This window comes from Primulina eburnea, chromosome 8 (genome assembly GCF_022965805.1).
Source record: "Primulina eburnea isolate SZY01 chromosome 8, ASM2296580v1, whole genome shotgun sequence".
NCBI lineage: Eukaryota > Viridiplantae > Streptophyta > Magnoliopsida > Lamiales > Gesneriaceae > Primulina > Primulina eburnea.
Window position 1 is genome coordinate 37,266,806 of NC_133108.1, and position 15,268 is coordinate 37,282,073.

Below are 15,268 nucleotides of genomic sequence, written 5' to 3' on the forward strand. Positions count from 1 at the left end.
AATATGAGACTCGGAAGATATGGGAATGCATGACAGGCAATGAGGGAAGAAAAGACATGAGAAAATAGGGTTTGCAAGACCGCACCCGCGCTCAGAACAGGAGTGCACCCGCGGTCATGCAATGATGGATTTTTGCAAGAAAGGCCGAAGCCACACCGCACCCGCGGTGCCAGACAAGACCGCACCCGCGGTTGAGTGGCAGAAAGTTGGTGTTTTTGGAAATGGCAAGACCGCACCCGCGGTGCTAGTCAGAGCGCACCCGCGGTGCCGACACCGCACCCGCGGTATTGGAAGGACCGCACCCGCGGTCTGAGCTTTCGAGAAATGCCAGGATAGGCATTGCACGACCGCACCCGCGGTGCATGTCATGACCGCACCTGCGGTCATGCGTGGAGCATGAATAATGAAGCCACGTTGCCAGATTTTGCATGCAATATATATATGGGGATGACACGTAAATTCATCAGAAATTCAGAAAAGGGGCGATATTTTTGAGAGAAAAATCCTTACGCCTTTTAGACTTGCGATTGTGAAATATCCGTCTATCAGAATTCAAATCCGAACGTAGTATTGTGTTCCTCTCGACACGAGCTACACAAGGACGTAAGTTTTATTACGTTTTGAGATGTTTTGGAAATATGATGTTGCTAGAATTGCATGTGATTCAGATATGATGTTTCTGCTACCGTAGACATTATAAAATTGAAGTCAGATTAAAGAACAGACTGTTTCTGTAATTGTTATGATTTTTGAAAGATATTGACTGAGATTCTATATCAGAATTGCGTTAATATTCAGATTATGAATTGTATTGACACAGATTACGGGTTCTAGAATTATATTTGTGATGTTCAGATTGACGGGGTTATTCAGATTGTATTGCTATGCCGTCGAAACATTAGTAGATTGATATTGATCAGATTCAGTAGTGATTTAGATTGATCAGATTCAGATATGATTTCGATTATATAGTGATGTCGATGATATGAATTGAATTGTGTCGTGTTCAGATATTGATCAGATTATGTACTGAGTTGAGTATTGATCAGAACAGATTGTGTATTAAATTATTCACTGACACAGCGTATTCGATATTGTCATTTCAGATTGATATGGACAGATTTGAATACAGATCATTGTCATCGTCAGACCGGGACGACAAAGGTATAATTCATGTGATATATGGAAAGACATAACTCAAATAAGATCCTATTTGAGTTTCCCAACAAAATCACATACTAGATTAATGTTATATTCTGATATGAATATGCTTTGTTTATATGCTGATATGCTACTGCTTTGTTTATAGATTTATATGTATTGCATTTAAGATAGGGAGTCTTGACAGATCCGTCAAACTTCTAGATGTTCGGTGATATCATAGCTTAGGGGAAGATCATTCTCCTATTGTAGATGTGGATACAGATCAGGCCGAAGTCTAGGAATAAGACGTACTGTCACCTCGATTGGGATGGTAGGTGATAGATCGTCTTATTCACATCGGGATCCCTAGAGTTATAGTTGAGTCGAGTCTAGACATGATTTGACTAGAACTGCATGTGTTTATGGATATGGTTTCATAGACTATGAAACCCATGTGTATTGCTTTCAGTTATGACAGCATGTTTATATGATTTGATTTAAATTGCATGTTTATCTGAATGGAGTTGCATGCTTATTTTGATTAGATTTCATAGATAATGAAATCTATTACTTTTGAATATGATCATGATAGCATGTTTTAAGATTTAGATTGTTTCTATACATGCTTACCATGTTTTATACTGGGATTTATTCTCACCGGAGTTATCCGGCTGTTGTTTTGTTTTGTATGTGTGCATGACAACAGGTGGGGCTGGATCGGGGTCAAGAGGATGAGGAGAGAAGAAGAGTTAGCGTGGTGATTCCGGACTTACTGTAGATTTGGTTTATTACTTGAACTTAGTAATCGAACCTTAGACTTAGATTGTACAGTATTGTACTTTTATATTGAAATGTATTTTATACTGAGATGTATATTATTTAGATTCCATTACCTTCCGCATTTACATTTTAAAAAGAAAAATTTTTAGACCCTATTTATCAGAACTGATAATTAAATCCCAAGAAGATTAAGAAGATGATCAGCGTCCGGGTCCCTACAATATAAGCCTATGGTCGTTGATCAACTAATTGCATGCAATCTCTGATTATGTATCTATCAATCCATAAATCATTTGAGCTATCTCTTTGGCGTTTTATCAAACACTTTGAAGACTCTAATCTCTTGTATTCCTTTTAACACAATTGAGACATAAAATGCCTCCAATATATATAACAAGTGTATCAAATAATAATCATGATCAAATGAAGGGAATAGCACATTAAAACCATTGAAATACAATACATATATCATCATGTGAGCACAAAGAATGAAATTCCACTTACAACCAATAGAACACTTGAATCTAAACTCTTGGTTCACCACCTACAACAATAAACCATAAATTACACCATCAACATCTCAATAATCCAACAACAATACCATAGAAGCCATAAAACCAACACAATCCACAAACCCATATCATCTCTCATACCAAAATCAAGAATAACTAAACCAAAATGCTTACCTTAGCTCCTTGAACCAATAATAACTTAGTTCTCTCAACAATAATCCACCAAGAGGCTTGAATCAAAGAAAGGAATTGAAAGGAAATGAGGAAACCCTAGCTCCAAGGAGAGAAATTCGAGAAAAGGGGGAAAGAAATGAGAAAAATGAGACCAACTCTTGCATTATAACACTTAAAACCGAAAAACACGCTTTCACTATTCATGCACCGCGGGTGCGCTCCAACATGCACCGCGGGTGCGGTGTGCCCTCGGCAACACAACCAGAAACCTGAAAATGACGACCGCGGGTGTGGTACCTCCACCGCGGGTGTGGTAACCATTACACCGCGGGTGCGGTGTCTGTTCGGCAATCCATCAAAAATGCTGCAATAAAGACCGCGGGTGCGCTGCTCAAAATACTGCGGGTGCGGTCTGGTCTCGGCCAAAACAAACTCTTTTGCAACTAAAATCGAATCGAAACACTGATACAATACAACTACCATCAACTAATAACAACAATGCCACAAAACAATTATAACCAACAATACTATAACCCATAATCACAACTCTTAATATCAAAACTATACTAAACTCAACCAATTAGTCTAAAAACATACGAAATCTTAAACCGTACCGTACACCAGGCTTGGCTATTACAAAACATACGAAAAGGTTTTTGGTGACGCCCACACGTCAGTTCGTTGGTTCGAGAGAGTAAGCATGGAAGAATTACAGTGATTGGTGACGTCCACACGTCAGTTCGTCTCATTTTTCAAAAAATATGTCAAATCCTATTCTTCTTCTTCTTGCATCACAAATTTTGACTGCTGAAAATTTTTCTAAATGGAAAAGCAACATGAATATCCTCTTGATCAATGAAAGTTACCATTTTTTCCTCAAGGAGGATTGTCCTCCAGTGCGTCCAGCTAATGCTTCAAGGACTGTGTCGCAAGGATATAAAAATTGGATTGTTGCAAACAACAAGGCACGCTGCTACCTGTTATCATCAATGAAAGAAGTGCTTAGTGCTAAGCATGAAGCCTTTGAGACTGTTAAAGAGATTATGGAATCTCTACAACAAATATTTAGACGTCCATCTGAACAAGCACGCTATGAAGCTGTGAAAGCAGTTATGAGCAAGATGAAGAACGGTTCTTTAGTTCATGAGCATGTGCTGAAAATGATTAATCATTTCAAGGATGCTGATATCAATGGTGCGAACATTGATGAAAAAACTCAAGTTGGCATGATCCTAGAGACACTTTCTCCTGCTTTTCTCCAATTCAGGACAAACTATGTTATGAATCATAGGGCACATAATATGACAGAACTCCTAAATGAGCTACAAAGGTATGAATATCTAATAGATGATAACAATGGCAAGGCAAATGTTGCTGAACCTAATGTGGCTTTGCGAATGGCTTCTTCTTCTAAGAATAAAAAGAAGAAAAATGTGGGAAATTTTAAGGGCAAGAAAAAGATCCAAATGAAGAATTGGAAGGGTGCAGAACCCAAACCAAAGGGAAAATGTTTCCATTGGAACGTAGATGGCCATTGGAAAAGAAACTGTAAGAAGTACCTTGATGAGTTGAAAAAAGAAGAAGAAACAAGGTAAATTAGATTTACTAGTCATGGAAACATGCTTTGTTGAGAATGATTTCTCAAGCTGGATAATGATTCAAGAGCATCTAACCATGTTTGTGTTTCTTTGCAGATGCTGGAGTCGTCCAAGGATCTTGAAGAGGGAGCTTTCATGATGAGAGTAGGCAACGGGGAAAGATTATCAGCAATGGAAGTTGGGACAATGCGACTGTCATTTAAGAATAATAAATATTTGATTTTGAACAATGTTTATTCTATTCCTGGTTTCCAACGCAATTTGATTTCAGTTTCGAAGTTGCATGAACAATTTATTTATGTTTATTTTGATATTGATTATGTTTCAATTAATAAGAATGATAAGAATATTTGTTCTGGTTATGTTGAGAATGATCTATTTTTTTATTAAGCCAATTTCACATAATTTACTTCAAATTGGAATGTTCAAAGTCGCTGAACCAACCCCTAAGAGATGAAAATTTTCTGATGAAATAATGATACATATTTGTGGCATTTAAGGCTTGGTCATATTCATATAGAAAGGATAGAAAGACTAGTGAAGGATGGCCCTTTGAAAGAGTTAAAACTTAGTACTCTACCAGTCTGTGAATCTTGCCTTGAAGGAAAGATGACCAAAAGATAATTTTTGGCAAAAAGTGAGAGAGGTAAAACACCTCTAGATATTATACATTCCGATGTATATGGACCTTTGATTATCAAAGCAAGGAGAGGTTATGAATATTTCATCACTTTCATTGATGAATATTCAAGATACAGATATGTATATTTAATGCAAAGAAAGTCTGAAAATCTTGAAAAGTTCAAAAAATTCCGTGCTGAAGTAGAAAATCAACTCGAAAATCAAGCAAGACTCTTCGATCAGATCGAGGAGGAGAATACATGGATTATGAATTCAAGAACCACTTGATTGAAAATGAAATATTGTCACAGCTCACGGCACCTGGAACACCACAACAAAATGGTGTAGCCGAAAGAAGAAATCGAACTTTGCTCGACATGATGAGATCAATGTTAAGTTATTCTTCTCTGCTTAACTCATTTTGGGGTTATGCATTGGATACAACATTATACATTTTGAATATCGTTCCATCTAAGTCAATCCCTAAAACTCCCCTAGAGTTGTAGAATGGTCACAAACCTAGTTTGAGACACTTCTGCATGTGGGGGTGTCCTGCACATGTGCTAAGGGGAAAGACTGGAAAATTAGAACCTCGTTCAGAAGTGTGTATTTTTGTAGGCTATCCCAAGGGACAATAGGAGGTCTATTTTATAATGCTACTAAAAACAAAGTGTTTTTATCGACAAATGCTACTTTTCTTGAGTATAAATATATTGCAGATTTCAAACCCAGAAATAAAGTAGTTCTAGAAGAGTTGTTGGCTGATGAGATTAGCCTCATACCAACAAAAGTTGTTGAACAAGAAAGGATGGAGACCAATACTCAAGGTCCAAAACCCCCGCCTCCACCAAGATAGTGAAAGGGAAATAAGATTGCCTATTCGCTATTGTGAAATAGGTGAAGCATAAGTTGCAGTCACTGATGGAGGTGGCGATGATCCATTGAAATATAATATGGCAATGGTTGACGTTGATCAAGAAAAATGGCAAGAAACCATGAAACTCGAAATGGAGTCTATGTACTTGAATTCGGTCTGGATACTGGTAGATCAACCTGAAGGTATTAAGCCTATTGGTAGCAAATGGGTCTACAAGAAAAAGAGAGGGCCCGATAGGAAATTCGAGACTTTCAAGGCTAGATTAGTGGCGAAGGGTTATACCCAAAAAGAAGGAGTAGACTATGAGGATACTTTCTCTCCAGTTGCCATGTTAAAATCTATCTGGATTCTCTTATCCATTACTGCTCATTATGATTATGAGATATGGAAAAATGAACGTTAAGACGGCTTTCTTGAATGGTCATCTTGAGGAAGCCATTCATATGGTAAAACCAGAAAGTTTCGTAGTTAAAGGCCAAGAGCAGAAAGTTTGTCAGCTGCAAAGATCTATTTATGGACTTAAGCAGGCTTCTAGATCATGGAACATAAAATTTGATGAAGCTATAAAATCTTATGTTTTTCATCAAAACATAGGTGAACCTTGTGTATATAAGAAAATCAAAGGACAGAAGGTGGTTTTATTAGTTCTTTATGTAGATGATATTTTGCTCATTGGGAATGATGTGGAACTTTTATCTAGCATAAATAATTGGCTAGTGAGCAAATTACAAATGAAAGATTTGGGAGAAGCAAGTTACATTCTTGGGATTAAGATTATTCGAGATCGGAAGAAAAAAACTTTTGGCATTGTCTCAAGCATCATAAATTGACAAGGTACTTGTCAGATTTGTGATGCAAAACTCCAAGAAAGAAACTTGCCTTCCAGAAATTGAGTTCATCTCTCAAAAGAGCAATGTCCCAGAAACCGCAAGAAAAAGAGACGATGAGACGGATTCCCTATGCATCGGCAGTTGGTAGTCTCATGTATGCAATGTTGTGTACAAGACCCGACATATGCTTTGCAGTTGGAGTGGTTAGTTGATATTAGTCAAATCCAGGATTAGATCATTGGGTAGTAATGAAGCATATACTCAAATATCTGAGAAAGACTAGAAACTATATGCTAGTATATTCTATTGGGGATTTGATTTCTACTGGATATACAGATTCTAATTTCCAATCAGATAGGACTCTAGAAAGTCTACTTCTGGTGCAGTGTTCACTTTAGGAAATGGTTCCATTATATGGAAGAGTGTTAAGAAAACTTGTGTTACTGATTCAACTATGCAGGCTGAGTATGTAGCAGCTTGTGAAGCGGCAAAAGAGGCATTTTGGCTTCGTGATTTCTTGCGATATCTGGAAGTCGTTCCAAACCTGCATGAACCAATCAAGATCTATTGTGATAATAGTGGAGTGGTGGCCAATGCCAAAGAACCTAGGAACCACCGCAGAGGAAAGCACATAGAGCGAAAGTTTCACTTGATAAGAGACATTATCAAGAGAGGATATGTATCAGTTCAAAAGATCTGTAGAACCCGTACATCAGTCTACGTATAAGCCATGCATAATTCTAGTATTTTAAATTTAATTGACTTCATTGCACAATTATTTTAATGCATTTCTTTGAAGTTAATTATTTTATTGTTTCATGCAGTAGTTTGATTTTTCAGTTATTTCAGTGAGGCCGGACTGGAGTTGGAGTTTTGAGATAGAATTTAAGATTCGAGAAATATTTCCAGAAGTTAATTTAGCTAGCAAGTAAGTTCATTTAAGTTAAAAAGGATGTTTTGAGGATTTAATTTAATTACTTGAGGTGATTAAGAAATAAGTTCATTTAAGTTCCAATAATTAAGGGTTAATTCACTAAATTAATTAGGGATTAGTGAGGCTTTTAAGGATTATAAATTTACTAGCTAGATAACATTTTTCCCTTCCCTTTTAATTGTTAAATTTCGGCCACCCCCCCTTTTTGTTGATCAAATAATTCATTTGCCAACTCATCATTTGACCAATTCTTTGTCATCTTTTAGCATGCTAACCTTTTCAATTAGTAATCAACCTTAATTAATTAATGTTAAAACATTATCCTAGTCTAGATGAGCATGTAGAATCGGCCATCACCATTCTAGAAACACCCAACATAGACTTGATATCAAACAACCATTCAAAATTAAAAAAAAGGGAGACTTGGTCATACATTGAACCCCTTTATTATTGGATCTCTCCCTCACTCTCCTAACCATCATTCCCCTCCCTCATTCACGAAATTCAGAGTATTTTTCAGTAGAAAAACCGTGGGAATTCAGTAGGATTCAAGGGAGGAAAATCGAGAGTAAAGAAAACAAGAGAAGCGCTCCACCTCCTCCGTGCCGCGTCGTCGTCGTTTCGTTCGTTTTCTTTCGAAACGAAACCAGGCATGTCTAGATTTATTTCAAACCTCAATCAAGTCATATTATCAATTATTTTTCAGTATATGATCATGTTTTATCAAGCAAAAACCGAGATACATGTCAAAACATTTTGAAACAACACATGCAGAATTTTCGATTTTTCCTTGGCAAGCTTCACGGTTTCTTTTGGTTTGTGAGTTTCAGGTATTGGATCGACTCCAGGCTCCCAAGGCGACTTATATACATGTAATAGGATGCATTAGGACCACATTTGTCCATCGGTTTCACCCCATGCTCGCTGGAAAGCAAGAAATGACAGCAACACCATTTGTGTCCCTTTTAGAGTTCGAAAATTCAGTTTGGTTGTCAAGGAGGAAGGATCTGATCTTGGCTGCCCCAAAGGCCTATAGCCATGGTTAGATCACTTCCCTAGCATGTCTAAGATGTGACCAAGTGGCCCTTTTGGTGGCTTGGTCCATGGCTCATCGGTTTTTAATCAAAACAACCCCCTATAACCCTTCGGCCCCTTCCATTTTTCAGCATATGGTTTCGTTTCTTTTGTTGCTTGGTATGGATCTTGGTTGGCCTATGGCCCTTAGCCATGGTTCATATCATGCTCCTAGATGTCTAGATCGGGCCATGATCAATCAAATGGCCACTGGAACGACGCAAGACATCGATCAAGGCAAAACACTACACACGCATGCACGTTGGTTCTCGGTTGGAGTTTCGGTTGAGTTTTGGTGTGACGCGGATTGTGGCTGGCCTAGGGCCCTTAGCCATGGTTCAAATCACTCCTTGGGATGTTGGTAAGAGTCTCTGGTCGGTGGTTCACGCCCCAATTGCTGGTAGTCTCGAAAACAACACAAGATACACGATTGTACAGTTGCTGGAATTTTACAGCAAGTTGCTGTGTCGGTTCGGTGGCTCGTTCGAGTTCTCGTTTGGCTTTTAGCCTATGGCTTGGACTGGACAGTGCCCCATTGAGTTAGGAAGGTCATGTTTTCGACCGTTTGTGATTCGGATCATTGTTGATTTCGTACGAGAATTTACGGTGCGATGTGCCAAATTGACTCTCGAAAGAGCGTTTCATGTTTTGGCCTCCATTTCACCTAGATTTCGACCATCATCATTATAGGTGCATTATTTTGGTATTTTAAGCGTATTTTAATCATGACTTTATGTCGGTTCAGTGTCGGTTCAGGTTGGTTCGGAGTCATGATTAAATGCGAAGTTATTAGGCATCATAGTCGCATCTTTTGAACGTAAATTGCGTAGTTGGTCATGTTTAAGCTATTGCATATTTTTCATAGCACAGTTAGGTTGCAGCGAGCCTAAGGACGATCCAATCCAATCCAGTTGGTAAAATTACAGGATTTTTCATTATGACAGTTAATTATTTTACGTGCATTAAACAGAAAATGATTATTTTTGAGATTTATGCGATATGGCTTGTGGTTCATTCACTATGTGGGAGTATTATTATATATGGTCGCCAGTGATCGCTCAGTTCAGTTTGGTACCACCCGGTCGCCAGTGACCGGCCAGCTCAGTTCAGTTTCAGACTCCCCGGTAGCCAGTTACCGATCAGTTCAGCTTAGTGCAGGGGCCACAGGCGTAGACCATAATCTCAACAGAAAATTTTACCAGTTATTTCAGTGCAGGGCTCCAAGGAGCAAATATTTTTACTGTGATTTTCAGTTCAGTTATGCACGTATTATAATTGCTCAGCACAGATTATTTTCAGCATGCCTCATGACATGATATTTTATCCCATGCACACTTTACTTCAGTTTTTACTCGTTACCTACGATATTTGCATGCTGAGTCTTTAGGCTCACTAGACTTGATTGTTGTAGGTGCTGATGAGGCCAGGGCCGAGGGCGGGGACCAGTGAGCCAGCTTGGGTCGGCAGTAGTGGCACCCGAGGACCTCAGTGTAGCAGTTGTTATTTTATTCCGCAAACAATTTTTATCAGTCGTTGGATATTTTTTTTAAATTACCATTGTTGGCAAAATTTATTTTCTTCCGCTGCTATGTTTTAAACATTGAACTTGATTCATCAGTTGATTTTATGAATGATGCCATTTAAGTTCTTTTAAAAAGAAAAATTTTTAATTTTCCGTAAATTTTCAAAGTAAGGATTTTCAGGCCTTTACAAGATCGCTTCTGCGAACAATGTAGCTGATCCATTTACTAAGACATTGTTTGCTCGAAGTTTTGAACAACATCTTGAAGGGATGAGACTCAAAAACATGTCTCATTTGGTTTATAGGCAACTGAGAGATTGTTGGGATATGTGCCCAAAAACAAATGATTTTAATTAATGTGAGAAATATTTCAATATTGTTTTTGTATGCATGTTATTTAATGATTTAAAAATATCTCAAATCCCAAGATTATTATTATGTGATTTTAAATATTTGTATACAAGTGTTATATACATGAGGATAATATTTAAAATATAATGATCTAAATATGTCTACAGTTGGAAATTAAAGTTGAGATCTTTAATTTAAAATTGTTAGCGTGATTCATTTTAGAATGATCTTATCTGGATTATTATTAATGAGATTATTATGAAAACACTTTATATAATTTGATTATATAGTATTGGAGCATGATTAATTTTGAATATCTATAAATTTCAGTATCACATAGAGAATTCAATATTAATCAATGATGATCATATATGAGTGAATCTTAATTCTGAGTAATTAATAAACTCCTATTTATGATATTGTGTTTTTTGACATATCGAGTAATGATACAAATTATATGGTGTCAAAGTTCTTGGTATATTAGAAATACAATAAAATAAATACGGTGAGAATATTAATATACAAGACGAAATCCATTCCTTCGTAAAAAATATAGATAAATGGTTCCCTTACGTGTTGATTCGAGACTTGAATAATAAGAGCGCTCAATTTATGATTAGATCATAAACATATTATTCATTAGAGAATCAATGAGACTTAAGAAAAAAGATATAATTAAAGAGGTTAAGAGGAAATTACCTAGCTTTAATTATGGAAAAATTATGGAGGATTAATTCACATGTAGTGACTATATCAATGTACTATTCATTTTTGTTGAGTAATTTTATATCAATTTTTTCAAGAGTGCAATTCCAAGTTTATAGTGGAATAACTTTGTAATTAAGAAAATTAATATATGTAAATTAAAGAGTTTAATTTATTATCAATTTTATTGGAGCTTGAAATTATAGGTCCATAGTTCCCCATGTCATATCTTATTTACTTCGAGCACTTATGATATAATATATTTACTAATTTAATTTTTTGAATTTTAAGTCATTGTTCAATTTCAATTTGTTTGGAAAATCGTGAAGAAAAATGTTTTTTCTTTTTTCTTTTGAGGTACCTTTATCTCATCTCAATCAATTAATTTTGAATTAATTGTCAAACAATAATTTGTGATAGAGATCACAAAAGGATATACATTTCAAATATTTAATTTTGAATTATTAATATCAACTATTTTCTCTTTGAAATATTTATATAAATATTTGAGAAACGAATTTTGAATTATGATGGAGATGAGATCTTCTCCCCAATTCATGGTGATCTTTGTGATAATATATATATATATATATATATATATATATATATATATATATATATATATAATAATAATAATAATAATAATAATAATAGATTGAGCAGTGGAGGAAATCATGCCTCCTCCACTTCAATCACGTAAATGACTTCCCTATAAAGAGGGAAGTGATATTAAAGTTAAACAAAAATTTGTTTTTATATCATATATATAGAAGATACGATTTTTGGATGAAAAATCTGAACATACTATTGAACATATAATTAATTTTGTTCTACAACCATCAATGTATGTCGTAGTGATAATTTATTAGCATTTGTTAGAATTTTAAATATATAAATGATAATTTATTAGCATTTGTTAGAATTGTGCATATATATATATCTTTAAGGAAGTCATTTGTGTCTTTCTACAATCGGAAAACATATCAATGATCCACACTTTTATAAGTATATATATATATATATATATATATATATATATAAATATATATATATGCACATCTATATATATATATATATATATATATATATATATATATATATATATATATATATAGATGTGCATATATATATTTAAGGAGGACATTTATGTCTTTCTACAATCGAAAAACACATCAATGATCCACACTTGTATGAGTATATAGATATAGATATAGATTATGTTAAATTACTTTTTTCTCTCTCTTAATTTGTGTAACTGTTGATAGACCTTGTAATGAATTTTATTTTTTTGTAAATTGTAGTTGTTATTTGCTATTGGGTGAAGTTGAAGACGCAATTAATTGTTACCATAAATGCTTGGAAACAGGGACTAGTGTGTGCTTAGACAGGAGAGTTATAATTGAAGCTGCTGATGGCCTACAAAGTGCAAAGGTGGGACATTATTGTTATTCAGTATTTTGTTTACCTACTGTTCTGATGACGTGTTTGAGCATAATATTCAAGGTATTTATGCTTTCTTTTATCTAAGAAATTTTATAAAGGAAGCAGCTTAATGGTAGATTCTGTGTCTGTTTTGATTGTGTTTGGTTATCTTTGGCATCTAAAAAAAGAAAAAAGGTTGCCATTTCCTGAATCATTTTTTATTGAAAAAATTTGTTGTTGGCAGAGAGTTTCCAACCTTATGCATGAGTCTGACAAACTCTTGAAAGAAGGATCTCATGATGCTGTAAATAGTGCTCTGAAGAACATTGCAGAGGCCTTGTCAACAAGCATTTACTCAGAGAAATTACTTGAGTTGAAAGGAAGGGCTCTGTGCTTTGTATGTACCAACCTATTCAATATCTCGTAGTTTTGCATTTTGCTTGTTGAATCACAACCTGAATTCAAACTTAGAGGATCTCTAATTTTCAGTATTATTGTAACAGTTGTGGATGTATCATGAATTGATTAAACTGTGTGAGCAAACTCTTGAGATTGCGGAAAAGAACTTCACATCTGATCATCTGTATGATCGAAGCTTCAAAAGTTCTGATGCGAGGTTGTGGAGGTGGTATCTTCAGGCCAAGTCCCACTATCATCTGGAAGGCTTGAGGTGGCTCTTGATTTGGTACAAGTAGAAAATACGCCCATCACCACCAAGTAAACCTGATTTGCATTAAACACCGTGTTTGCATCCTCACTGTGAATGTTTGTTGAGACCTTGATATTTCAATGTGCAGGTCAGGAGACGTAACTCAAGAATCTGCGAGTACATTAGCTTCATCTATACGTGAACTTTTACACCAGAAGGTATGGTACAGCTACTAATTATATATATATATGAACATGTTTTTTGACCTGTTCTGTTGCACTTGGGTTTTGTTATTAATATTCTTGAAGTATTTGCTCATTCTTGAAGTATTTGCTCCTTCCATGTTTCGTCGTGGAACTATCAACTCAGCTTTTGCTTTTTACCTTGATGTTAGAGTTCTATTTTCTAATTTTTCAGATCAGCTAATGCACCTGCTCCACTACATTTGCATATTTTCTCTCTTTTGAGACTGATTTACCGAAATCTTGTAACTACCTAGTAATGTGTCATCTCTAACGGATTATGATCAATTTTTTTCTGGTGACTACAGAAATCTGGAAATGAAGCCTTTCAGTCTGGAAGGTATACAGAAGCTGTGGAGCATTACAATGTTGCTATATCGAAAAGTGTTGATTCACGCCCTTTTATGGCTATCTGCTTCTGCATCCGTTGCATACCAATCAATTGGCCAGATTATTGATGCAATTGCAGATTGTAGTGTAGCCATTGCTCTGGATGAAAACTACCAAAAGGTTCGGCTACATACATAACCAAAAAGCCACTAGAAATTTTTGGCATAAGATAAGGTTAGTTAACGTGTTCATTTCTCACCTTTATGTTATCCATATTTTTTGGAGTCATGCTTTGAATCACTATCTTTTTCCGTAGAACACATGATATTTGTTTATTGGTACCAGTCGATTTTTTTCCTTGTACTGTAGAGAATCCACTTTTTTTTTTTGCATTTTGATTATATTTTGACCATCCTATGAATATACTCGAAGATGGATGGCCTTGAAAACATGATAAAATGCAACCCTTTTTGTGTCGTTTCATGATATTTTAATGGCGTTCTCTTGCTGGCATGTTTACTTACATGAACTTCGCAGGCAATATCTAGGAGAGCCACTTTACATGAGACGATCAGAGACTACAAGCGGGCAACTTATGATCTGCTGAAACTGATCTCAAAGTCGATCACAAGAGAAGACTCGGCAGTCCAGTTCCCAAAATAGATCAGGTGGAAGCAACACAAAGGATTTAAGAAAAGCTCATCGACTACTTTCGAAAATTGAAGAGCAAGCAAAAAAAGGAAATTCCTTTGAATTTTTACCTCATTTTGTAAGTATTCATTACATTTAATTTGTAAGTATCATATGCACATGATCATATTAAAATGCTCACATGGTCTGGTGGAGAAGCTGGTTATGACACCTCATCTGAAAGACACAACGGACGGAGGTATTGGCACGACCGATGGCGGGACAATTATGAAATTGGTTTTTCATTTGAACTGTGTATAATAAATATGTCAGCATCTACAAAAAAAATGCCCCCCTAAATTTTGTGGTTGCTCTGCTCTGCTTCACTTCGAAGCTCTTTTTGGACATATACGAAACTATCAATTTACTGAAGGCTGTGTCCAAGAGTTATGTAACTATTAACACTGATACGATAATCTCGTGATTCTCTTGTATTATCACACACACACACACACACACACACACACATCTCTAAGACGTTCTTAAACCGGATTTTGGAGCAATTGAACCAGCGGCATGCTTGCTCCGAATTTCTTTGCATATGATATACAAGGAGATGCGTCTTGTTGTTGCCAGTTGTGTTCGTACAAATGGGATTTTGCGATTTCATCTATATATTTTACTATTATTAAATTTGAGCATAATAGGCCACATTATTTGATGACATGATTTATTTTGATTTTTTTTCTTCTTTTAATTAATCATTTCAAAATTACATTTCAATCATTCTCCCAATTATGATATAATCTTATTTAAATATAATTACTTCAAATTATTATATATAATCATTTCATTGATTATTCATTAATTTTTA

General features: G+C 35.6%; 1 protein-coding gene and 1 pseudogene across 1 annotated transcript; both read left to right on the forward strand.

The window, feature by feature from the left end:
- Nucleotides 1–3,370: 3,370 nt before the first annotated feature.
- On the forward strand, nucleotides 3,371–6,535 carry LOC140839240 (uncharacterized). The gene is made up of 5 exons (XM_073205879.1): nucleotides 3,371–4,200; nucleotides 4,273–4,454; nucleotides 5,548–5,655; nucleotides 5,744–6,035; nucleotides 6,088–6,535. Exons 1-5 carry the CDS (start codon nucleotides 3,371–3,373, stop codon nucleotides 6,533–6,535), a joined length of 1,860 nt encoding a protein of 619 aa, XP_073061980.1.
- An 83-nt stretch (nucleotides 6,536–6,618) lies between these two features.
- Nucleotides 6,619–14,537, forward strand: LOC140839241 (uncharacterized; annotated as a pseudogene).
- Nucleotides 14,538–15,268: the final 731 nt, after the last annotated feature.

Bases quoted from the DNA above. Each gene is read 5' to 3' on its own strand.
- LOC140839240 (XM_073205879.1), top strand. From the start codon at position 3,371: ATGTCAAATCCTATTCTTCTTCTTCTTGCATCACAAATTTTGACTGCT. The intron at 4,201-4,272 runs GTAAATTAGATT...TAATGATTCAAG, and splicing joins AAAAAAGAAGAAGAAACAAG to AGCATCTAACCATGTTTGTG. The intron at 4,455-5,547 runs GTTTCCAACGCA...AATATATTGCAG, and splicing joins CAATGTTTATTCTATTCCTG to ATTTCAAACCCAGAAATAAA.